Source organism: Aotus nancymaae, unplaced genomic scaffold, assembly GCF_030222135.1.
Source record: "Aotus nancymaae isolate 86718 unplaced genomic scaffold, 86718_ANA_hifiasm-v0.15.2.pri h1tg000020l, whole genome shotgun sequence".
NCBI lineage: Eukaryota > Metazoa > Chordata > Mammalia > Primates > Aotidae > Aotus > Aotus nancymaae.
This window is the reverse complement of record NW_026988432.1, coordinates 65,149,813-65,176,277: the sequence shown is the minus strand read 5'-3', so window position 1 is coordinate 65,176,277 and position 26,465 is coordinate 65,149,813. Positions and strand designations below refer to the sequence as shown.

Below are 26,465 nucleotides of genomic sequence, written 5' to 3'. Positions count from 1 at the left end.
GCGGCTCCTGTTACTGCACTGTCTGTGCTCCTTCTTTTCCCTTCACTGCCAAACTCACTTCTTTCCCTCAGCACAGCGCACAGTGCTTCTGCCCCACATCCCGACGGCAACAGTTCTTGTCAAGTGTTCCAGTGACCTCCTCACTGCCAAGTTCAACAAAACTTTTTATCCCTCATCTGTCCTGTCCTCTTCAAAGCATCTGACACTGTTGAACTCCACATGGAACGCCATGGTGTCTTTCCCTTTGGCTTCTGGGACAGCATTTGCTCTGGATTTTCACAAATTTCTCTGGCTGCTCCTTTCCAATCTCTTCTCCCCCTACAAACTTTTTGAAAATGAATATTTCGGTTCCTTCTATGAGCTCCTCTCATTCCATGCACAGTCCTGGAGCATCCTCCATGGCCCTGCCTCCCACCTCCTCATTCATGCTCAGGTATATATGCCTTCTGCCCAGCCCTTTTTAAGTCCCAGTGCCTGTAATGACGCACACCTCAAATCCAACCTGTTCCCTTTCCATCCCAACTGGTTCTCTCTACGTTCTTGTCTTGGTGATGGCCCATCGCCCAGGCACCCACACTGGAAACCTGAGAGCCGTGCGAGGTGCTTGTTGTTCCAATGTCTCATGAACCAGCCGCCAGGACCGGCCGCTCACTGCTTGCTCTGTTTTTTTTCAGGTGTGTGCCCTCCACTCCTTCTCTACTGCGGCTGCTTTATTTCAGAGTTACCCCTCTCACCTCCAGTCTCTGCAACCCAGGGTTCCTCAACCCAGGTGGCAGCCTGGTGAAGCCAAAAGTCCCCTCCTCAATGTTAATTCTGGGATATCTACAACAATTGTCATGGGAAATGGAAAGATGTGTGATTACTTTTTATTCTTTCATTCCTTTTTATTCTTTCATTTCCTTTCAAAAGATCTGTGATTTCTGTTGGGCTTCAGAAATTCAGTTATGTTTGTAACTGAAAGACATGCCAAATTTTAGTGGAAAGTTAGTGGCCATAAAGATGCATCTCTTTCCTATTCTGGTTCGGCAATTCCCTGATTTCAGTCTACAGACCATTAACCCCAGGTTAATCCATTCAATTCTAATGGTTGCTAATCCATTCCCTATCTTCAAGGCAGAATAATCTTTTGAAAAAGGGAATCTAAACTTTCACAATAAAATCAGGATTAAAGTATTAATTCCTTAAATACTTTTCTTTCCTCTCATACCTAAGCTTCTTAAATGAGCCATGCTCTTTCTTCATGACACTCTCTTTTTGCCTGAAAGTTCCTTTCTCTCCTTTTCCAGATACCAGTTCTTATCCATCCTTTGAGATTTTTCTCAACAGGACTTTCACAGCCTTCCCTGAATTCTCAAGCCAAGGTATGTGCCTTGCATTCTTCTGTCCCGAGAGTCCTATGTGCAAGCCTAGTGGGGCACTTTCCATGCTGTTATAAATAACAGCACTTGTCTGGTTCCCCCCACTGCACTGAGAAACCCTTCAAGGAACATCTGATTTGTTGCTGGATCTTCAACATTTAGAACAAGGTCTGACTTAGGAGTCTGCTGAAAGAATCATGGACTTGGGAAGTGTCATCAACGTGGGCTCCAATGAAAGAAGGTATTAACTTGTAGCAGAATTAAACTGTTTTGTATTTAAGTATAAGAGGGTAAATATGGGATTATTACAAATAGATTAGCATCATCTCATATTCATTGCTTCGTGGGCTGCAAATGTTTAAGAAACTTCCTAAATGATTTGGGCAGAGATAAACTCTTTACCTATTGCCACCTGGCTTTTGGGTTTGAAGTTCTAGCTTTATTTTTTGGTATTTAGGGACTCTCCCTGAAAGTTTATTTGTAGCAAACCTGTGGGTGGATACTATGTTCCTGTAAAACAAAGATGAAATATTTTGAAACTGGCTTGCATCAAAGATTAGACCTCCCTTCTTTAGCTACAGTTTGGGCTTTGAAAACATTTAGCTCCCCCCATAAACATATTTTTTAAATAGGTTTAAAGGCAGCTCATCAGAGAATATCCTTAGTCATTTCTCCTCCACTGCTGATGCTGCAGGTTGGGGACTAAGATAAACAGAACATTTAGGTCAAATCCCCTGCGGGCAGCAGGCAGGAGTCACAACCAGGCCAGCTGCTCCCTCACTTGATGCCCAAGCTTGGAAGGCTGTGCCTATGCCCCTGCCCCGCCCAGGGCTGTCAGCCCAACACCACTTCCTTCTTGGGCCAGGTGGAAGTGAAGGGGGACTTGTGGGTACCAGGAGAGATGGATTTTTTTTTTTTTTTTTGACACATCAAGCCCTTTTCATCTTTTATCAAGACCATGTGACAGGGGTCTCCTTTCCAGGCAATTTTTTTCCTTTCATGACCAGACCAGTTCCTATAAAATTTTACTTACTTTATGGTTTGCCTCAAAATAGAGCCTAGGAAATAGATTACCAAGGATACACAGATCTTCCCTCCCTCCTCATGATCAAGGGGTTGGAAGAAACCTTGAGAGACACTCGAAGCAGCAGATGCTATGTAGGAAGTCACATGACTTTCAATGGTTTCCAAGGAAGAAACCCTTAGGAAAGGATGTTTCTTGTCATGTCTGATCTTAACTCCTATGGCTGTGGTGTAAGACCTCAGAGAGGGCCTCCCTCTGTGGTGTGTGGTGGAGGCAGGGAACCTGGGCTCTCTTCCTGCCCTAGCGCTAAATGGCTCTGTGATCTGAGATGAGCTGTTTCTTCTGGGCCTCAGTTTCCTTTGGTATAAATAAGGAGACTAAAATTGATTAGAATTCTTGGGCATGCAGTGGAAGGTCTCCAAGTTCTTTTTGATATTTTGAAAAATCTCACTGAAAGGATGCATTTACCTTTTTCAGAGACAACTAAACCACAGTCTCCTTTTGCTTTGCTCTTGTCTAGAGTTATGTCAGCTCAGTGTGATGACTGTTTCAGCCTGGCCATCCTCTGATAGAGCTAAATACAAGCTTGTTTAATGCAGAATGGGAGAATACATGCTGCTCTGAAACTGCTGCGTGGTGGAGGCCGTACTGCATACTTGGGAGGGAACATCAGGGAAAATGGGGCCTCTGCACTTCAAGAAGAGACACAAGCGCCACTCCTCTCATTTTTCCTGTACAAGGAGCCCATGGTTCTGAATCTCTCTGTGCCCCCCACCCTCCACATATCCTGGACAGTAGAGACACATGGTCAGGATTGAGAAAGACCCAGCAGGGTGGTACCTGTTCCAGGCGGCACTTGAGCACGGCCCACTCCACATCCCAGGCTGCCTTGTCGTTGGCATATTGCTGCTGCAGCCGCAGTCGGGCACGCTCATCCTCCCGCAGCTCCGTGCGGAAGTCCTCCAGCAAGGCCTTGAAGGCACTGAACAGCTGCTGGTTTTCCACCACCTGTGGGAACACTGAGTCAGGCTCCACAACCTCCTTTAAGTGTAGTTTTTAGGTCAGGAGAGGAGAGGATCTGGCCATTAAGGTAGTGTGGGGGCTGTTTCCCAGGTGCTGTTGGCAGTGGGTACAGGGTGGGTGGGGAGTCTGCAGTTAGTTGGGGAGCCAGGGGTCCCTGTTGCTGGCCATCGGTCTCCTGGGCCTGAGACTGAGGGCCTGTTTGATCAGGACAAAGGTGGAAGGAAGGCTGTCCTGGCGACCTGGCAGCTATGTTCAGAGGCTGGAACCTGGGCTGGCGCTGTGGGAACCTGCTGCAGAGGTGCTCTGGGCCCCAGGGAGACTGCAGGAGGCCACAGGGAACCCTGAGGCCAGGGCTGCTAGTCACTGTGTGACTGTAGATGTCTAGAACACAGAGTTGGGCTGACAGGACTGTCATGAGGGTGTAGATATGACAAGACCTCTACACACACCTACATATATGCTGTCACTCTAGTGCCAGCTGTTGTACTAGAGGAGAATTAATAAAGGCCAATGACTCCTATGCACATAGGGTGATCAGACTCTGACTTGCAGTTACTAAAAGGTCATAGATATGACACACATGGCCATTGTGGGTAGGTAGATTTAATTATTAAATATTTTGATGTTTAATAATTAAAGCCAAAGGTGAAATGTGTAACCTGTTCATGAAGGCTTTATTGTGGTCCCTTGAGGTGGAACTACCAGTCCCCACTTTTCTGCCCCTCAGAAAGGGACAAGCCAGACCCACCCTCACATTTCCAGTATTTGGTACAATCTTTGGCTCATGTCAAGCATCCAAATGTGTCTGGTAAACAAAGAGTGGATTTTTATTACTAATATGCTTATGCCTAACTTAAAATAGTTTCTATGTTCTAAAACCTGCCCAGACCTTTGAAGTCAAATTTTAAAGCCATGATTTATATCTTAGTACATTTGAGCAAGGGCATTATATCAGAAAGGTTTGGCCAAATGAATGAAATATGCTGAATCAATTATGGTACCTTGATAATAAAAGTGCTGTGAACCCGTCTCTTCCAATCAGTACTGAAAGTACATCACAAGCTCTCAGGGTGGTCTCAGGGCATTCTTTTTTGGTGTATTTATGAAGCAGGAGTTATAAAAGATCTCTAAGTCCCACTGGATGTAGATAAGCTCTACCATGGAAAAACAGAGCCTCACCCTCTCAGAATTCCTCATCTCCCAAACTTGATAAACCTCTCCTGCCTGGGTCAGCAAGTATACTGGGGGCCCCTCCTTCAGGTTCTGCACACACACTGGCCTTCACTCTGCAGTCATACTTTTAAAACCATTTACTTGATCCACTAAACATACACAAAAATGATTCAACATATATGGGAAGGATTTAAGATACTTTGGATGTATGTTTGTATTCAAATAAAATTGTGCAGCCACAAAAAAGAAAGAAATCATGGCTTTTGCAGCAATATGGATGCAGCTGGAGGCCATTATCCTAAGCAAATTAACGCAGGAACATAAAACCAAATACTGCATGTTCTCAGTTATATGTGGGAACCAAACATTGGGTATACTTGGACACAGAGGTGGGAACAACAGACACTGGGGATTCCAAAAGGGGATGGGGAAGAGGCGCAAAGGTTGAAAAACTACCTATTGGGTACTATGTTCACTACTTAGGTGACAGGAATCATTAGAAGCCCACACCTCAGCATCATGCAATATACCCATATAATAAACTTGCACATGTACCCCCTGAACCTAAAATAATACATATATATATATATATATATACACACACACATATTTTTAAAATAAATTTATGTTAAGAAAGAGAAATTCTTTAATATGAGCAGATTTATTATGGAGATATCCATAGTTGTCTCCAGCATTTAATCAAGAAGTTATAATATTAACACAGTGGAGTTTTTTTTGTTCGAGACAAGGTCTTGTTCTGTCACTCAGGCTAGAATGCAGTGGCATGATCACGGCTCACTGCAGCCTCAACCTCCTAGGCTTAAGCAGTCCTTCCACCTCAGCCTCTCAAGTAGCTGGGACGATAGGCGTGTGCCGCCATGTCCAGCAAATTTTTGTATTTTTTGTAGAGACAAGGTTTCATCATGTTGCCCAGGCTGGTCTCAAACTCTGGCCTCAAGTGATCCACCTGCCTCAGCCTCAGAAAATGTTGGGATTATAGGCATGAGCCACTGTGCCCAGCTACAATGGAGTAGAAAGGCCTGTTTGTTTGTATTTATTGCTCTTTGATTTTTCTCACAGGGTACAATTTTCACTTTTGGGACAAAAGGCATTAAAAGTACAATTCAGTTAACATTTTGAAGAACTCAGCAGATAGGGAACCATCTATGAGTCTTACACATTCTTACCAACCATCTGAATAGAAATAAATTACTACTATACTCAAAGAGATGCTCGCCAAATATGTGAAGCTGTAACAAACACAGAACAGTTTTTAAAACTCCACATCAAAAGTACCTAAAAATTAGCTGGGCATTGTGGCTTTTGCCTGTAGTCCCAACTATTCAGGAGGCTGAAATGAGAGGATTGCTTGAGCCCAGCAGTTCAAGGTTACAGTGAGCTATGATCACAGTACTGCACTCTAGTCTAGGTGACAGAGCAAAATCTTGTTTCAAAAAAAAAAAAAAAAAAAACTAAAAATGATATAAGTGCAGTTGAGTGATAAGTGGTGTCACAACAATCTTTTCAGAAATACATGTCTTCATATAAAATTTGTTTGCTGATTAATCACATATATTTTATGGGAGATTTGAGAGTTTCATCTTTGGGTTTTAAATTAAAAATCACTGCTTTTTGAGTCAAGAGTATTTCAAGCAGAAAATAATGGTAACAATTTTGATCCAGTCTTTGGAGTAGTCATTTGATTTTCACTGAAGAGAAAGCAGAAAACCATATAATACATTCCTATATGTAATCAATAGTTTTCTATGAATGTCAAGTTACATTTGGTATCAGCCTATGCTGTTCTTAGCCCATACACCACACAACATTAGAATCAGAATCTTACAGTCCTCTTGCAAATTGGAAACTTGGTTTCTCTGGAAGCAAGTACTTTTGGCTTTAACAGATATTGAATTCAATAAAATTTAAGCCTTAATGATTTATGCACATTTGTGTCAGAGTAATCAAAGTAGTGCTCTAGTAAACCAGGATAATATAAATCATCATGGAATGGGTCCAGAATTGCTTTGGGGTGAGGGCAGCCAAAGGGAGCAAGAGAGCCCAGCTCAATGCTATTGGTACCTGTCATCATCATTTCCCAAGAGCAGCATGTGGCACAGCAGGAACCCAGGCCAGCTCCTGCCATTAGTGCACAACAGCAAAAGTGGATGCCCGTGTCAACATTTCTGAAGACTCAGAATGAGCCAGATGGGCATTATTTTCCTAATGACTTTCACACACATGCAAAAAAACAGTGACAATAATTACTAATAGTGTAGGTTTTCCTATGGCCAGCGGTATACTAAATTATTCACCGACATGACCTTGTTTATATGTCACGTCAATCTTGAGTACATATGCTATGTTCCCCATTTTACAGAGGAGGAACTATGGCTTGGAGTGGCTGAAAGCCAAGGTCCCACTGTCAAGGAAGTGAGCTCATGGACTGCCGTCCAGGTCATCCCATTCCAAGGCCAACAAACCAAGCCAGGAATATTCGAATTCTGACATTATACCCTGCCAAGGCTTCTTCTTTTTCTTCTTCAGCTTTACCTTGCAGAAGCCATCTAATCCCCATGAAGCTAATTCCATTTCCCATATCAAGGGAAATAATTGTCGTGAGTCATCCTGAGAGAATACCTAAAAGTTAACTTCTCTTATTTTTTTCCCCTGGTGGTACAACTTGCTGGGCTACCTTTTGGGTAAAAAGATGACCCAAATTAAGTCAAGAATCACATTAAGACTCTGGTCCATTTAGACATCTTTATGATGCAAGTCTTCTTGGACATGGGGCTTTCTGAATCTTTTGTGCTGGGGCCTAGCCATGCAAACTTTTAGCTTGTACATTTGTTGAATGAAGGTCAGTTTCAACTAAAAAATATGGCTTTTCAGAGATCAGCTGGCTGATTTTCTAGCAAAGCTGCAGGATAAAAAGCCTCCAATGATTTCCCTCTCCTCCGCCTAGGGGCATTACAGCCTCGCCTAGCTCAGCTCTCTTGAGTGAGACTTACAATGTGCTATAATATGTCAAACTTGTTAACAGGTTCAGAATTGGTCTTCGGTCCATCAGACTGCTATCCAACTCTATTATCTATCCAAGTCTAATATGCAAGTATTATTTTCTACTAATAAGTATTATTAGTAGAAAGTGAAATGGAAGTTTGTAGATAAGGTAAATGTATCAAGGTCTTTGTGACGCAATGCCAGGTATTTTTCAAAATTGTTCTTGCCTAAGATTTCTAAGATTTCATCAGGTGAAATCACAGCTCCACAAAAGAGCTAAACCACTACCAACTACTTTGCTTGCATCAGAGCCACTAATTTTGGAGACAGGCTTAATCGAAAGCTGGAACAGACATATTGACCTGCTGCTATGGGTTAACCCACAAAACACCAGTCACAAAATAGAGGCAATGGTATCCAATCCTGTTTGTTTAGGCTTCTTGACAGAGGCAAGGGAATTCCAGACCTTAACAAGGCAAACGTAGTTCTTATTCGAGACCTCACTCAGCAATCAACAGGCAACTCCTCCACCAGCAGGCGTGCCCCAAATTCTTTACTGCGAGCTTAGCCAGAATTGATACATTCACACAACCAGCAACGCTTTTATAAACAAGCCATTTGTCGTTCTTGTCAATGTAACCTTCATTGTTACATCCAGATAGGTTCTTTTCTAAAAACCATTATCTCCTACAGATAAAAGAGAATGGGCCACTGGAGACAGACCCTGAAAATATAATCTATTAATATGATAAGAATTAGAGTCATTTACACACAGAAGTCCTCTGCCCTCTGGCCAAGAGTCTGCCTGCTGATCCTGTCCAGGAGGGCTCTGGGCTGTGGTCTCCATAATTGTCACTGAGCGCTTCTGAAGAATGAATGTGGGTCCAGTAAAGAATAAATAAGGCACATGTTTCATGAGCTGTACACACAGTTATCAGCCCAAAGGCTTAGGAAACCACGGCAAATCTGATGAAAATCAGGAGGCCATTAGGGAAGACACTTATCTGTGAGGTTCCAAGCTTAGTTATGCACTTTGGAAGGCCTGTGCGGCTGTGGTTAACTCTGGGAGGTAGGACGGGGCAGGGAGAGTCCTTTTTCCAAGCACCCATCTGTACATGTGAATTTTTACTTCACGTAGGGGCTGCTTTCAGAGTGACAGAACAACTGCCACCACAGAGCAAAGATAAAACACTTCATGAACCTAAGCTCTGGTCTGGTTCCTTTTACAGAAAGAGTAGCACGCCTCCTAAGGGAGGCCTCCCAGTTGCAGGATAAATTGAAGAATAAACCACAGTATGACATACAAAATTGAAATGTAAACGCCACCTAGGCTCAAGAGAACTTTCTTATTAAAAAAAAAAAAAGGCAGTTCACAGTTCTGATGTGAGGCCTCCTCTGGCAAGGGTGTTCTTTCTGGAAGTTTCTGTATGTTGGGCAAAGCAAAGGTGGGCAGCCTGCATGGCCAGAAAGGAAGACTGCCAGGGTCTGGGAGAGCCACGGCCCCAGAGGCCCAGGAAGCCAAGGGCTCTGTCTGCAGGAGAAAGGCTGACTCCCCTGAAGGCCCTAATGCAGCACATGAGCCAGACAAGGAGCAGAGGTCCAGGGAAGTGGAGTCTCCTCAGTCCTGAGGCTGGACTGAGTGAGTCTCTTCAGTGACTATAGCAGGTGAAGACTTAAATATGAAATATAATTCCTTCAGTTCTTCCCATGAATTTTATATTAGGTTCTACACACTTTTATTTTTTTTACACAGTTGTTTTATTAAATGATAAAGAGAATTAGGTCACATCCCTGAATGAAAAAGTAACTTCTTTTTAAGTTAATCCAAGTAGGGAAAATGAGCTGTTGGCGCCCCAGGATCATCATTCCCGCACCATTAATCACCTTGTGTGAAGAAGCTGGATTCCAGGAATTACTAATCAGTATGAAATGCATAAACAGCCTAGGAATGCTGGCCTCAAATGCTTAACACAGTGGCGAGAGTCCCGGAGCTCAAGGAGAACTATACGATTCGCTCTTGGGCGTGCACGGTCTCTGCTCTTCCGGACGGCTGGGGAAACTGAAAGCACTCACTGTGGCTCTAGAGCAACCAGGTCATGACCATGAGTTCATGTAGCTGAAGACTGGGAAACAGGGAACATCTGCGGAGCCAAATGTTTGCCAACCTGATGATTTGTTATGAGCCATCCCAAGGTTGATGAGTATATGCATTTTTTTAAAAATCCTCTGTGGACATGATAAATGTTGCCATCTACTTGAGTTCAGTTGTGAGAATGTTCCATATGTCACAAAGCAAAGACGGAGGCCTGAGGAATATTGTAACTGAGAACCTGTCCTTCGGAAAGTGGTTTGGCCAGGTTTCCCATGCTACTAATCACCTTGCAAGGTGTTCAGTGTTTCTGGAACAGTCTGGCTCTGTGCCACTCTGTGAGACACGTGCCCTTGCTCTTGCATCCCAGCTGCCTGGCTAATACTCATGCCAGTCAGAGAGAGGCAAATCCTCTAACTGGGAATGTTCCCCCCAGAGAACCAGCTGTCGTTACAGTAGAGCTCATCTATCTTCCGTCCTGGGACAGATAGAGTGTTGTGCACACGGTGTTCCTTTCACTACTGTGGACACCAGCCCACTCGGCACACCTGAGTCTGAGTGTCTGGACCCCACCCTGCCACCCAACCACACACTTCTACCACACGCAGGCCACAGTGGAAGCTCACAAGTCCATCTCTACTTTCGTGGGTAATCACTAAAAACTAGTATTGGAAGAAGCAGGCGGCAAAGGGAAATGACATTAAAATATGCTGAATGTGAGGTTCCAGCTGAGTGACTTCACATTATTTTCCACCCTGAGAGTAATGACTGTTGTTTAGAAAACCAGATGTGTGAGGTTTTCTCCTTGTCCAGAGCATCTGCATTCATGCGTGGGAAACACGTTTTTTTAGATGCAGCAGGTTTGTGGTGAGGTGGCAACAGTGGCCATCAGTGGGATTTATGGGATTGAATGATAACATTTCTTTAAAAATAAAAGTAAAATTAGTAAATTTTAAAGCATTATTTGCAAAGTAGTATTTTCATTTCTAACTAGATTATTGCTGGAAAACTCATTCCATGACCTAAATTCTCCCCATGGACACTGGCAGAATGGCGTACTTTCTAATGGCTATGAGTAAAAGTTCCTTTGAAAGTATCATCTTCTTCTTGAGTCATGTTATTCAGGGAGAATGAAGGGTGGACCAGTGTACATAGCCAACAGCTGTTTAGGTGTGAAAATCTGATTGTATAGAGAGGGAGTAGGGGGAGCCCAAATTCCCCTCAGTCTGCACTCAGAAGCTTGCCGCCTGTCTTCAACTGGATCCGAGCCAGCACTCTGGTGACAGCCCGTTCCCATGAGATGCAGCGGCTCCAGGCCCTGGGAGCCTGGGCCAGGGAGGAGCAGCAGCTGCAACGTCAGGCACGGAGGGAGTGCCCCAGAGTGTCTAGGGCTGAGAGGTAGGAGCCACACCCAGATGACTGCTGTGCCCCGTGTCCCCCGGCCCTGCACCCTCAGCCCAGAACGCAGGCCTCCTAGGCCAGGGGTGTCCAGCTTCACTCTAGGAGCCCCCTGAGAAGGGTTATTATTATTAATAAATAATCAAGTCGGGTTGGAGGTGACTCAGAAGCCTGGGGGCGAGAGAGCATTAACACATGGTCCTGCTCAGGAGCTCCTTACTCCAAATCCTCCATCACTGCCATTTGGTATAAAAATGCAAGCAGTTTGGATGTTATCAGTAGTATCTTTTGCTTTATTAAGTAGATTCTATTTCTGTGGTCTATGGCAACAATAACAGCTACTTAATAACACTGAAGTCTCACCTCTATACATTAAATTTTTCAAAGTGTCATCAAATACTTTTATTTGGGAGTACACTATGTTTCAAGTGGGCCAAAGATAACTTGAAATATTTCGTCCATGTTGGGGGATTTTTTCTTAAACTTGTCCTTTTCTCCTTATATATTATGCTGCCAAATGAATGATGTTGCCAGTGACAGAGCCTCTGAGGTATATTCACTGGCCCCAACAGGGACACACACCATTGATCTGCCCTTACTACGGTCCTTATTTATATGGGTAACTCAAACGAAAGAGTAGGCTGATATTAAAATGAAAGGCTTGATGAGGTGATTTCTAGCAAAAACCCAGCATCACAAATGACAACAAATGGCTGCAGTCAGGCAGAGGAATTTGCTGCTACCTGAAGGCCAACGTTTGAAACAAAATGACACAAATGTGGCTTAGGAGTTTCCTCTCTCTGGTGTGGGCAGGGCGACAGGCTTGGATCGAGGCACCCACCTGCTTGTGGGGCTGTCCCCTGTCTGCAGTCTGCAATCGCAAGCTGTGGTCTCCAATCTGCAGCCGAGAGTGTTGGGGGTGCTCCCCCACCGGAAAGCCACAGCCTCGGTCACCATCATCATGGTCTGGGCCATCCACTTGGTGACCCGCCTGGACTCCAAGCTCCCCGAGCCTGGGGAGGGTCTCCGGATGCTCACCCTGAAACAGGCAGGAAGTGATGATCACAGCTGCAGCCAAATCCTTTTGCTGTACAGTCCGATTTTCATTGTTTGAAGATAATGATCCCCTTTATGGATTATCAAGGCCTATATTTCTCAGTCACTACCCCTAAAATGCTCATTTTGGCCATTTCACTCATTGGTACTTGCTGGATTTAAATAGCACAGGGTAGGTGCTCAACTTACTAGATGTTAAAGAGAAATTTTAATTCTACTACTTATAAATTAGTATTGCTTATAGCTATGGTTTTTAAGTTAAAGGAGGAGGAACTCCAGAGTACTGATTAACAGGCAACTTTACAATGATTTCTAGGTTTTGCTTAATAATGATTTTCTATGTCATGGATAGTTGGAAGCTGTCGGAATCAGTTTTTGAAGACTTTCTTCACCCTGAAGAAAGAGATCACTGTATTTTCCCATTCTGAGGATGAGAACTTAAATTTACATACACTGTTTGCTAGAGTGAAAAGCAGACAAAAGGTCTTTGGGAGCTAAAAAGAAACCAACAATTCACAATGCCTCGAAGCAGCTGGCCAAGGAGCCAGGGTCGTGGATGTTCAGAATACACAGAATACACAGAACACCAGTGGCTCCAGCCCCAAGCGTGCCAGGAAGCAAGCCCCGGAAGGAGCCTGCAGCACAAACGGTCACTCTGACTTAATCAATACAAAAGCAATCAGAAGGCAAAGATCTCTGTTCTGCTGCTATTATAAACCTGGGAGGTATAACAGGAAGAACATACACAAATTTTAGAGGTGGCAAAGTGACTCATCTGAAGCTTAGAAAAGATCCTTTTAAAACTGTGTGGGCAGGACAGGCTTTCACATCTAGGAACAAAACTCAAATAAAAGAAGAGTAAACGTTTTAGAAACCAGTGTTTACAAACCAGCTTGAATGAGATGGTGCAGGACCTCAGGGTGATAACCTCAATGAATTTATAAATGAGCAGCAAAGGAGATGGGAGTGAAACTTTGCTACAGCATGGAGTTACGGACCAGAACACTCTTAAAACTAGGTAAGAGCATAGCACAGAATTCATGGTTTCATATATAACTGAACAAGCTGCTACATTTCCATTTCTTGGACCAAAATTGACAAAATAATTTAAAATAATAATGACTTCACCACAATGCAAAATATTAATGTGGCAAAACTGCACTTGTATTCCATGAACATGTACAAATGAAAAAAGGGAGAGTAGACATTGAGTAGGCAACCAAAGCACCTGCCTCTGCCCGTCCCTCACTTATGAACATCATGCAGGTTTCGTAGGGAAGTCTGTGGTTTTCCTCATTTAGTTCCTGCACTATTCTAAGTAAGTTTATGCCTAGCATACCTGCTCTTGCTACTGTAATGTTACTTCTGTTATATTTGCTTGTATATAGGAAAGTTATTGGTGTTTCAGTCACCTATGTTCAATGTTCTCTTATCTATGTGTCTGTATGAATTGCTCTAAACCTTTTTTTGTAGCAATATGAGATATTAATCAAATACTGAAAAATAAAATAATAGAACATGACTGTGTGTAGGGTGGGTGAGGAGACAGCAGTGTCTGGGGGTCAACAACAAAACAGATGCAAATAAAAGGAACTCTAAAGTAGAGTTACCTCAGTGAACTCCTCTCCTTCCTCCTCCATCTGCTTCCCTTGCCGCCAGTGTTTCAGCAGCCACCTCAGTTTGACGTAGAAGAGGAAGATGTTCTGCTTCAAGGACCGGAGCTCCTGCTGCATCAGATTCTTCTCATCACTCCAGGTTCGCTCATGGAGGGTGTTTTGCAAAGCCAGGCTATGCATTTCCAGTTCTTTCCATCTCAAGGCATAGAGGTGCTCCTCCTCCATCTTGAATGGAACAAAAGAGACAGTATGACAAGTGGCTAATCCAAATCGCCACCCAAACCAAACCAAGAGTCCCTGCAAACTTCCACTCAGTCTCTGTCCTGCTGCATACAAGATGTGAAACACAGGAGCCCCAGAAGTTTACTTTAAGGGCTTCAGACATTTCCTGTTTACAAAACCCCATGAGTCTTATGATTCAGAAACAAGTGCTATTTCAAAGTAAGGTATTATGATCATTTTTCATTATTAAGTCTCTCATGGTGTTTTTAGATGTCTCTAAACTCCTTCAGGAAAACTGTGTCTTGGAAGTGTGGCTTACCACTGACTTGAATCCCACGTAAGCAGATTCCATGTCCCCTCTGTACGTGGGCTGAGCACTCAAAGGCACATTACAATTGTAAAGAAGAAAAGAAGTGGAAATCCTTCCCCTCTACTTCCTGAGCCCCCTGACTCCCAACAGCCCCTAAGAGAAGAGAGCCCCAGCTGGTGGAGAGCACAGCAGGCTGGGCGGAAGGAATTCTTCCAAGTACTCAGGCCTCAACTGCATACAATGCTGAGGAAACAGCAAAGTGAGTCTGACAACCTATTTCCATGCTTAAAGACTTGATGTTCCTATTAGATGTGTATATCTCTTAGGAAAAGAAATATCTTGCATCTCCACATTAAGTTCCTGTTTTTTAAACACCCCCCCCATAAACACTCTTCCAAGCAACAAATAATTATCATATGTCAATACTAAAAAGCAAAAGAGTGAATAAAATATCACTTTGCACATAAGGACACAAGAATAATATATCTATAAATAATATTTATAGTAGCTGAAGTGACATTATGGGATCAAAGCTTTGTATTCCATAGACCAATAAAGGGTTGGAATGCCAGCCTGAAGGTTATCAACTGTCTTCTCTTAATACTCCCTCTTATGCCAAAAACTAAGGCAGGGATATGTTTTTCTCCTTAAAGTACTAAATTAATTCTCAGAGGCCATGGGAATAGAACCACAGCTGCCCAAGGCCAATGAGCTAAAGGCCAGTGAAGAGTCAGAAGCAGCTCTGGAAAGGTCCACAGGTCTACACAGCAAATTCTGTGGCCGCTCTCCCAATACCTGACCTTTACTGTACTTTTGACTGAAATAACAGAAAACAGGCAATTTTATTCACCATCTCAGCAGCCCTCAGCTTTCCACCACTAGTTCTTCCCTGTGGACACAAGGGAGGCCTAGTGCACCAGACATTCAGTATCTGCAATTTCCTATTGTTCAGTCAAGGTGGTCTTTTTTTTATGGTGGGTGGGGAAGTGTATTTAACATTTCACACTGAAGATGTAACAGTCATGGGATCTTTTGCACCATCTGGTTTGAGTTAGGTACATGACAATAAAAGAGGCAGTTAATCTATAACAAAGACTAGTAATTAAAAAGAAGGGAGGTCTGGTCTCTGGTCTCTTAGTCCTTTACCAAACAAGAACAATGAGGAAGAGTGTTCATCTATAATCTAAGAAACAAAACATGTTCCATGACTCAGTCTCCAGGACTTAACCTCACCCTTGATATAATCAATTTAGAGGGTCCTGTAATTTTCTTCTTTTTTTCTTCATTGGGCAAGCTTCACTGGCCTCAGGGGCAATGTTAAGGTAATGTGAGCCGCTTTCCTGCCTGGCTGTGGAGAGGCAGGGACCTGCACCACGGGAGGCAGCATCTGCAGCACTGCGCCCAGGCCCTCCTGGAGAACCTCCTTTCTCTCCTTCACTTCTGCCCTTTCCAACTCCTTCTGTTCCATGGCTCCATGTACTTCCCAAGTCTCAGAGCTCAATCATCTGCCCTCTGGGTACCTTAAGGGGGCACTTTCCCCTCCTAGAGGGCATCTCCTACCATCCAAAGCCTCTTCTGCAATCCTCCCTCATCATCAACTCACATACTAGAAACACGCAGGCCCCGGACATTGTGCTAGCAGCATATTCAGCAATAAACTCACTTTTCAAACTATTTTTGGTACAATGCAAAAAGTTCTTTTTAATTACTTAATAATTTATCTTTCAAGGAATATGAAATTATTTTCCTCTGACAATGAGATGTGCAACTTGACCTATAAAGGAAACATTTAAAACGAGTCATGCATCTAATGGTAGAAGTTGGCAGAAAGTATTTAGATCTTGGCATTTAGCCCTGACTTTCCTAAGCTGCAAGGTGCAGAGAAGGCGCTCATTCCCTTAATCAGTTTGTGACCCATTTAAATCACATGGCCTCAGTCAACATAGGGGCTTATGTGTAGCACACATTCCTCGCCAAAATGAGTTATTAGATACACTAAGACCTTATTTGCACAGGATATGCATTTTAAAACACCAAGGTGCTCTATTCAAGATCAACTGCTTTACTTTGTTTGGTTTTAAAGACACAGCCATCTTTCAAGAACAAATACAACGGGGAAGAGCAGCTGCAGCAATTCTGAACCTAGATATCTTTTTACAACTTAATTAGATTTGGGGTGGCAGGGATTGGGCTGTTCTCAGGGATGCCCAGGGCAATGAGTGGCCACCTCTGCAAATCCCTTCTACTTGGAACTCTGGGGAAGGATTTGGCAGATAAAATTAGCCAGTACTAAGTTATTCTAGAATAACAGAGGTTAATCAGGCCACAGCTCAAGTTGTGGCAGTTTTTTTTGAAGACAATGGTTTAGAGTGAGTTGCTGATTTTCCTATCAGAAAATTCACCCAACATCAGCAGAGGTGACAGACATACTTTTCTGTCCAGTAGCATTTAGGCCCTTACTTGATGTCAGGCTGGTAATGCTGCAGGAAAGTTTGGATTAGGCATGAGGAAGACCTTGCTGAGACCACAGTGTAGATGATGAAAAGCATGTGCCAGAACAGAAAGGTAGAGTTATGTTTAGGGGTGTCTGAGAAGGGGTCAGCTAGATTGGGTGACCTCTCCGTAGTGCCCAAGAGTCTAGCAGCCTGTATGCAACAGACAGCCTTCTTTGAAAATGCATCGTGGCATTTCTCCTTTGGAACTGTACAGTTAATGAAGCGGTTGTGCTGAAATCCATGTTAAATATTTACCTTATGGATCTTGTTTGTAAATGTCTCTGTCTCCTCTTGATGCAGTCTGGCCACCTGCATGAGCTGACCCTGTAGCTCCTCTATGGATACACTCTGCTCAGGTAAAACAGGGGGGCCCCTGAGCTGATTGGTGGGATAAAGGAAGGGGTTTAGTGGAAATCAGAACTCTGCCTGAATTGACGACGCAGGACAGACATCTGCACAAGCCGGAGACACACAAGGCGAGACAGCACATGTGGGCGCTGCAGCAGTGGAGTGACTGTGGCAACCCCTCTGGGACTTCCCTCTGGGCTCCACAGCTCCCATATTACCTGGGGAGGGACAGTTCCACCTGCCCTGCATCTCTTACCCAGGAGGGGAGCGGGCAGCTTCACCCACCACCATAACCACAAACCAGGCTGACAGAAGGAAGCGAAGGTATGCCAGAGGTGTCCTTGCTCCAACAGTGGCTTCTGGATGCCGACAGTCAGAGCTGACTACGACCAAGGCAGGCATGACCACCTATCACGTCAGCCTCTTGGATTCCCTCTCCGAGTCATCAGGTCTTTCTGAGTTGCATAATTAATTTTTTCATATGCTTTCTAATGAGTTTTTCCTGCTCAACCGAGGGTGCCTTTCTTTTATAGAGGCGGTCTGACCCCCGATGTTCAGGGCAATGGGGTGGGGCTTTATCAATTAGCAGAGCTGCATGGCTTCAGGCCTCCCAATGGCACATGCTCCCTAAGGGGAATCGCACAAAGATGTACTTACTACTCGTTAAGTTCAAGACAGGTGGTGGAATCCGTATCATGATTTTTATTGGTAAAGTCTACCTTTTATATTCTAATGCCAAGATAGAGGAGTCAGTGTCATTACTTTTGAAATAAAATGTGCTTTTTAGAGATAGAAACATTGTTACGCTAAAAATCTCAGGCATCAACAAAATTTAAGCATGACATTTTCCACACTGGTTTATGCTACTTGAAGACAGGTGTTTTATAAAACTGCGAATCAGAGTGGATTGTTGCAATGAAATACACGCACTTTCACTGGTTCATTCTGAATCCCTTTAACTCATCTACTGCTTCTCCTTTTGGATACTGTTTGCTCCTCCCAATCTGATGGTACCTGGGTTGTCAAGAGTGAAAACCAAGAACAGAAAATGCAAAAAACAGAAGAGCAGAGCACTTCCTTCAGCACTGGGGATATGAGAGAGGGGTATGAAAGAAAGAAGAACAGAGACAGAAAATCAGACACTGGGGATTCACCAAGTTCGGCATAAAATTTTGAAAGCTAGAGATTTAAACATCCTGTTTTCAAAAAACTCAAGAACTTCTGAGAGCATTAAATGTTTCTTTGCTTTGCTAGTTGTTCAAGATTATTATAGTCTTTTATATATATTAAGCAATGTTTGGGGTTCTCTTTGAAAAGATGCATTTCCCTACATGTTGAATTGGCTTCAATGACTGATTTTTCATTCCTAAAAGTTCTGTTATTTTAAAAAATGTGCGGTCTTTTATGATGATGACATACTCTTCTCCTGTTTGCTTGCCTTTAATAACTGTGAACACACTCATCTGATAATTCTATTATCTGCAGTCTTAGGGCTGAATCCTGCTATTTGCCATGTCTGCCAACTCAAGTCCCTGCTGGACATTCTTGGCTTGTGTGAAGTTCTGCACTGAGACTTCATCTCCCAGGGGCAATTATCTATAGATCTAGTATGGATCTGGGTGGAGAATGTGCCTCCAGATTGGTTTCGTGTTTGCTGGAGCTAGCAATATAACATAAATCCTTTTCTTTGAGATTCCTGGACCAAACTGGTCACATCAATTCAAAGCCTGACCCTAGGTGAGGCCAGTTCTAGCCCTCCTACTCCTGACCCAGAGCATATGCTGGGGAAACCAGTGTCCCCACTGCCTCCTGCTCCCTGCTCCCTTCCCTGGGGCCAGCAGGCAGATGCTTCTTTGCTTCCTTTCTTTCCCGGCAGGTGTCGGTCCCAGGCCCCATCTCCTGTTCCCTTGGAGCTTCTGAAACCTAAGGCTCCCACTTAACCAGTTCCAGCAACCATCTCCCTAATCCACCCACCTAAGGACCACAGAGACCACTTTGGCTCTCTATTCTTTTTTTATTTTGTTTTGTTTTGAGACAGGGTCTCGCTCTGTCACCCAGGCTTGAGTGCAGTGGTGCAATCTAGGCTCACTGCAACCTCTGTCTTCCGGGCTCTAGTGATTCTCCTGCCTCAGCCTCCTGAGCAGCTGGGATTACAGGTGCCTGCCACGACACCCAGCTAATTTTTGTGTTTTTAGTAGAGACAGGGTTTCAGCATGTTGGTCAGATTGGTCTCGAACTCTTGACCTCAAGTGATCCGCTCACCTCAGCCTCCCAAAATGCTGAGATTACAGGCATGAGCCACCACGCTCAGCCTTCTGGTTCTCAATTCTAAAATCAATTCCAACTCTTGAAGACTTCCCTAAACTTCCTGGGAATTCAGCGATGTATTTAAGAGATACTTTGTGTTTTATGCAGTGTTTTACTCAATATTTATTGAGCACCTCCAGTGCTAGGCACCATCTAAAGCATGAGGGATAGAGAGGTAAACACAGCGGCCACACCTGCCCTCCTGTATCTCAAGTGTTCTGCACAGGACCGTTTCCAGGTCACCGAGGCTGCTCTCCTGCCAGTTTTACTTTCCAGCTACACATCACTCTACAAACTTAAAATGTAAAAAATCCTCATTTAATGCATTTGCTACTAGCCAAAAGCTTTATAGTATTAAGTGTAAAAACAGACATCCTAATCCAGCTTATTGTTTAAGAAAAGCAAAGCTCTATTAGTTTAGTTTCTATAGGTTACATGAACTATTTAGTTTGGTTTTAATTTTAATAAATAATACATATGTTAAGAAGCCATTTTTATGTGAAACAATATACGAAACTCATACTTCAGTGTCATTGGATTTAAAACATGCTCTTCTGTTTGAACCACACCTTTGAAGGGTCACAGGAAAGGAGGTCCTGTGAGTTTGTTTACTGGGGAAGTCGGATCCACCTACGGTGGCTCCAATGTCGTCTCTGTAGATTGCTGCCTGGCCAATAGCAGACACGATTAGATCCTCCTGATGTATTAGAAGCTTCATTTTCCTTTATTGTCCATTTTTGCTAACGCAATATTAATACTCCCACGGACAATGCTCCTAGCCGGGATGCCAATGTCACTCCAATGTTACAAAAAACAATATACAAACATGCTATGGCAAAAGTTTTTGCCTAGAATTACTCTACTGTCACACAGCTGCATACAATCACATACATTTGGAGAAAAGTTTCACATAACACATAAATGTCTTCTAAAAAAATTTCCCTTGGCCACCCAATCCCCAAAAGTTTGGTTCTAAAAACCATTCTTTGTTCACTTACCTAGGATTCTGATTATACATTGAATTCATCTTCGTCTCCCTATTAAAGCAGCTTATCTAGACCAACACCATCCTCACTTGTCTCTGAGGCTGCTGAGACACTAGTCTTAGCATTGCAACCATCCTCCCATGTCAGTGTTCTGAAACTCCCACCCATGTCTTCCCCAACAGAGCTGCATCGCACAGGGATTAACAAAGGCTAACTTCCCCAACTCCAGAGAAAGTGGCTTATAAATTACTTCCCATACTTAAGAAGATAACTTCACAATCTCAAACACAAACAGAAAAGGAAGGCTTTTCATGACAGTCACTAGCATGCCTAGCAATGCTACTCCTCTATTAGGATAATTCCACTGCCATGACCATGACTTCATTTTCTGGAGGGTTCTATTTTGTTCTGGCCAGTTTTACAACCACTCACTTCAAAAGCAGTACATGAGGCCAACACATGTGTGCAAATACTTGGCATAAAACCCCACGTAACTTCCTTGTGGCTGGCATTTCACAGCTGAGGCACGTGGGATTGCGACTGCTTTGTGTGCTTTCTTGATTAAAGGATAAAAGCAGGCACTAAGGAGAAGACCTCTTTGAGATTTCTGACTCAGAAACTCAATCCTCTAGGCACAGGCCTGGTCTCCTTTATATCTGAAATCTGACCAGTGTCCATGCATGGCTATTTCTCATTCAGAACTATTTTTAAGGTGCCTCGCACATTCCAAACCATTCTACACATCTCTCTCTCTTAACAAATGCGAATGTCTCACATTTGAAGGGAACCCCAGGGAGCGAAGTCAGGGAAGAGTCCAGTGCATAGTGTGAGCATCTTGCTAACATCCACTGAGAAGAGCAGACAGCAGGAACACTTATCCTGAAGTCTGTTACTTTTTAGCAATTCATTTTTGGGTGGCTGCACTGATGCGTCAGTGGGTGTCCGTGGGTTCTGACTTCAGTTTGCTCTGGCTGTGGCCTCTTGGAGGGGCCACCCCTTTCCCAGGTTAGTGAATGGCGGCGTCTGAGCAGCAGGGCTCCTCCACTGCCCAGATTTGCAATCTGTGAAAATGCATCATGTGTAAGAATGCACTTTTTCTCCTCTTTATTGCTATAACTGCTGCTGCTGGTACAACTACGAGTAGTAGCTGTAGTTTCTGTCTGGCTAAAATACCTCAGTCTTTGAAAATAATAATTTATCTTCTTTCCCCTTTCCCCAAATATAAAAATCCGTAAGGCAAAAGACACAGAGGCATTTTGTAAGTGCAGCTTCAGAAACAGATCCTCTTTAAAAACTTCTGCTTAATGCCATTGATACTAGGTGTGCTATTGGGCTCCCTCCCACACCCTTGAGGAACTACAGGCAGAGAGCTAAGGGGGAATCTACACAGGTACAGTCGTGGTTGGCCTGAGGGCAAAATTGGTAGTGGTTTAAAGGGAAATGTAAAAGGGAGCAAAGAAAGCTGCTGGCAAGACCTCCAGCTCCAGCCTGGCCTCAGTCTGCATGAAGGTGCCCATGTTTGTCTTTCTCCCAGTTACTCCGTGGGGTCTGATGAGTCTCAACATAGCAGCTTCTCTGGCCCGGCTGTTGGGCTGACTTATGGGAGTTTTGTGTACTGTTTCCATTAGTCTCATGGGAAAGCAACTGTTGGCAGTGAATTCAGGGATGTTCTCATTAAAAAGCTTTTAAGAGTTTCTGCTCCCCAGAATTGTCCATTGTACAATTCTTTAACACAATGTCATATTCAAAGACCAAACTAACAAGGCTGTCAGAGTGACATTCACACCAGGGACAGGGCAGCCTCTCCCGACCCAGGTTCTGTGAGCGATCCATATCCAGCTCCTCTAATAAAAGGAAACACTGTGGAGGAATCAAAGTGGCTCCAGAACATGCCTTATTTAAAAAAAAAAAAAAAAAAGGATATGTTTGCAATATAATTGAGTTTTCTCTTCTATGTGAAATGTCTTTGTGAATAAAAACATCAGAACAAGGGATGTTTAAAACTCCTGATTCACATTGCTTCCCCTTCTAGGAAATGACGCTCCCCAGACTTGGCCTTTCACTATGGAGATTTTTAGCTTTCTTATTAAAATATACAAAATTAAAGGAAGCTAGAAAGATGTTTTAAAAAGGTGCCATTCCATGACAAGACAGTGGCTCTACAGCGGCTGTTCAATTAGTCGTTAGAGTGACTCTTTAGAAACTCACCCAGGGGTCAGTGCAGAGCTCTCCTGCTGCTATAGATCAGACCCCTCCAGGGATGTGCTGGGGAGGGAGAGGCTGCAGCTGGCTGGAGGCTGTTCTAGACCCAGTTCTGCCACTAACAGGAGGAGGGTTTACTGGGGAGCCGCTTCACTTCTCAGGCCTCATTTTTGTCATCTGCAGAATGAGAGACTTCATCTGAAGATTTGCTGTTCCCTTCTGAGCTGCATTGTTCGGAGATCCTGTGCCACCACATGGCACCAGCTCACTCTGCTAATCTACTTCTTGTGAAGCTTTATTGTCCCTCAGCATTTGGTTTTCTTCAACTAGGTATGTTTCTCTCTCCCAAATCACTACAAGTTTCTGAAGCTATGTGATGCATTTATGATGGTGACAACTTATCACTGCTCCAGGTTACACAATATGGACCTAGAAGAATCCAGGAGGAGAACTCTCTGATACAGGCTGTAACTGCACACAGCTATGTGCGACACCCCTTGAAAGATGAACATTTGGGAAGGGAGATGCATTTCCTGTAAAACCGGCCATCAAAGGTAAGGGGGACGCCCTGTGCTGTGGTTCCAGAGCTGTGGTTCCGGAAACAGCCCATGGCAAAGAAGAAAGAGCTACAGTGGGAAGGGAAAACCAGGACCCTGACTAGGGAAGCTGTGACACACTTTCTCCCTTGGCAATCCCCAATGGCAGAACATAGCACTCTCTCTTTATTATTAATCATACTTTAGGCCAGGTGCAGTGGCTCACGCCTGTAATCCCAGTACTTTGGGAGGCCGAGACAGGCGGATCATGAGGTCAGGAGATCGAGACCATCCTGACGATGATGAAACCCCGTCTCTACTAAAATACAAAAAATTAGCCAGGTATGGTGGCACGCGCCTGTAGTCCCAGCTACTCAGGAGTCTGAGGGGGGGAATCACTTGAATCCAGGAGATGGAGGTTGCAGTGAGCCAAGATCGTGCCACTGCACTCCAGCCTGGCAAAAGAACAAGACTCCGTCTCAAAAAAAAAAAAAAAATCATACTTTACACGGACATGGCATTTGGGCTTTTAAAGGTGCTTCCTCTTTTAACAGTTCCTTTGCTCTGAATCACCCCTGTGTAATCTCATCGGGTAGGAAGGGCAATGCTGTCATGCCCATTTTACAGACGAGAAAACAGAGGCTGAGAGACTTGCCTGAGAAATTGAGCTGGGAATGAACACAGCCAGGCTAGGGCCCAGGGTCTCTGATGCCCAGGCCAGGGTCAATTCCAGTGTGGCAGGACATGCCTGCTAGCAACAGCTTGTGGGGCCGTGTTAGCTGAAAGCTGGGAAATGTGTCTTTCTGAGGTTTCCATCCTAGAGGTAGGTCACTCAGCCACTGGAAATGTGTGTAACTGTGGTTTGCTACTGCTCACACAACAGCGTTCTCAGAGGAAGGCCCTGAGTGCAGTCTGGGCTAACAAAGGCGCTTCCTGTGATCATTCCATGGAGTCCTAAATCACTCAATCTGTGGGGAAACTGGCAGTTCCCCAATATCTGCCTGTCCTGCTCTACTTTGGTACAAAACTTAGGGACATCTCACTTGTGATTTAGGAATGAGAATACGCTGAATGACGTTCTGTAATACATGTGTAACTCTACGTCCAAACACAGTGTTAAGAAAACGTTAAAAACATTACAAATGCTTATTCTGGGCCCTCTAACTAGGAGGGCTCTGGGGCACCCTGCTACTCCCTGAATGCCCATGGCAGCTCCACACAGCTCACGGAGGTTCTGCTTGTTTCCTGGGAGGTTGGCACCAATGCGAGCGTGGCCGTTTGGCATGTGGAGTGTCTCCTTGTCACACCTTTGTCTGGCCCACATTTACTTTCCTCTGGGGCAGGGACCCGGATGCCACCTTCTCAGGCAGGGCTGACCTCTGCCCAGGTGACATAAGGAGGGTGGGCCTGCACAGGATGTTTCTGAAAACTTGTTTTGTTTTCATTTAAGCTTTTTAGAGGCAGTTTTCATGCTGCTGTGTATCCAATCGCAAGGGTAGAGGTGTGACACACATCCTCAGGGAAGGGGAGAAGCCCAAATGGGAGATACTGGGACTCATGTGAGTTAGGCGACAGCCCTCCAGCAACTGTCTGACAACGCAGCAGGCAGCCTGACCAGGTCATAGCAGCGCCGGCCCTGCCCCACCCTCCTGCCTCTGCTCACTTCATCTCCTAATCAAATCCAGCTGGCTTTTCTGCTGAGTGAGCTTCTGTCTCCCCTCAGTGTTGCGGTCCTCACCTCTCCTTCACCCCTGCCCTTCGGGAGCTGCTCCCATGCCCTGGAGCTAAGTGGTAACATCCCTAGGTGGACTAAGAAATTAAGAATCGTCATGAGTGTCTTAGAGAAGCTACTGTCCTTTTCTAGTGAAGAATATGTTGCTCCAGTCCCGCCAACAATCTGCCTTGACCAGTAGGGGCAGCGCCAGGGCTCACTCCTCGGGAACCCCGTTTATCTCCCAGGTGGGGTGGCCTGCGTCTAAGAGCTTCCACTCTTCCAGAATGCTCACAATGGTTCCTCACAATGGTTCCAATCATGCATGTTCCTCTGGTGGCTGGAGCCTTGTGTACATGGGGTTACTGTGGTGACAGAGACTGATAAGGGTGCCCACAGGTCAGGAGAGAGACTCCCTGATTCTCCCAACCAGCCAGCAGTGTTACTTGAGACCATGGGACAGTCAGAGAGACACAGGCAACAAAGAACTGAAAAGGGGAGCCCTAAGAGGAGTTTCCTCCATTGCAGGAAAGCCCATGCTGGGTTTTCATCCCTTCTTTCTCTGCGGTTGGACAAGAAGCCACTATACTCTCACCAAGGAGCCTACCTCCAGGTGCCCCAGGTCTGCAAGAACAGGAGGTGGACAGTGCCTGCAGTGAGCTGTCCTTCTGTTTGATAAGCACAGCAGTTCCCCGCATGCACCTGCACACACCTGCCTGTCCCAGTGCCACGCAATGGGTTTGCTGCCAAGTGAGTTCCGCCCATTTCCACCTCCTCCTGCCATGTTCCCTCAGGGCCTTGTCTGGGGCAGAAACCATTACACAGCCAGCCACACAGGAAAAGGAAGGGGACGGTGGTGGGTACTGCTTGCTTGTGCTGACCTCCAGGCTGAAGCAGCTCTGGCGTCCTGGCCCGTGGCTCCCAGCATCCCCGTCTGCGCAGCGGTGCAGCTCCCGCGCGGCTCGGAGGCGCAGGCTCTCCCGTTCGTCCCCTCGGGCCGGCCCGAGCTGCCACTCCAGCTGCTCTCTCAGTCTGGACTGTTAGGTGCACGGGAGGGATTTGTTGTTTTTTAAAATTTTGAACAAAAAAAAAAAAAAAAAGGACAAGGAGGTGGGGGCAGGGAGGGGGATGAAGAAAACAACAATGGATAAGGGAGACAACTGAGAAAATGACCAAAGAATGGCGTGAACAGAAACACCAGCTTAAAGACAGTGGCGTAAGAAAGTGAAGAGAACAGACCCGAGATGAGGATGAGCAAAAGGGCGGGTGGACACATCTGAAAAGCAAAAAGAGAAAGTAGGGGTGCAAAACACTGGTTACGGGGCGCATGCGATGGCGATGCGTGAATCCAGAACTCAACTGCAAGCACGCTACCCGCGAAGGAAATGGAAAACGAGGCTCTTCCTTCCTTACTTGTGGGTCGAGCAGCCAAAGCCACAGTCCAGGGCGGCAGCTGGGTCATGCACCCAAGGCGAGGCTAGGACAGCAGTCCTCGGAGGCCCTCCACGCCCTCCCCCGCGGCGTCAGGGCGGCGGGAGCCAGCAGAGCTTTTCCACCAAAACCATCCTTCTCAGCACCGCGCTCCTCACCCGCTTTGGCTGATCCTCC

General features: G+C 44.9%; 1 protein-coding gene across 4 annotated transcripts in view; it reads right to left on the bottom strand.

Annotated features, from left to right (window-relative positions):
* Positions 1-26,465, bottom strand: part of MTCL1 (microtubule crosslinking factor 1) — a 134,824-nt gene that overhangs the window by 21,710 nt on the left and 86,649 nt on the right. For 2 of the 4 annotated variants that reach the window (XM_064379426.1, XM_064379424.1), the window contains exons 6-10: positions 25,739-25,894; positions 17,023-17,145; positions 13,735-13,965; positions 11,910-12,107; positions 3,223-3,390 (exon numbers count right to left, since the gene is read on the bottom strand). In XM_064379426.1, coding sequence (XP_064235496.1) covers positions 3,223-3,390; positions 11,910-12,107; positions 13,735-13,965; positions 17,023-17,145; positions 25,739-25,894 — 876 coding nt within the window. The remainder of the gene's footprint in view (positions 1-3,222; positions 3,391-11,909; positions 12,108-13,734; positions 13,966-17,022; positions 17,146-25,738; positions 25,895-26,465) is intronic. The other 2 variants (XM_021672427.2, XM_064379425.1) reach the window with 1 other exon arrangement.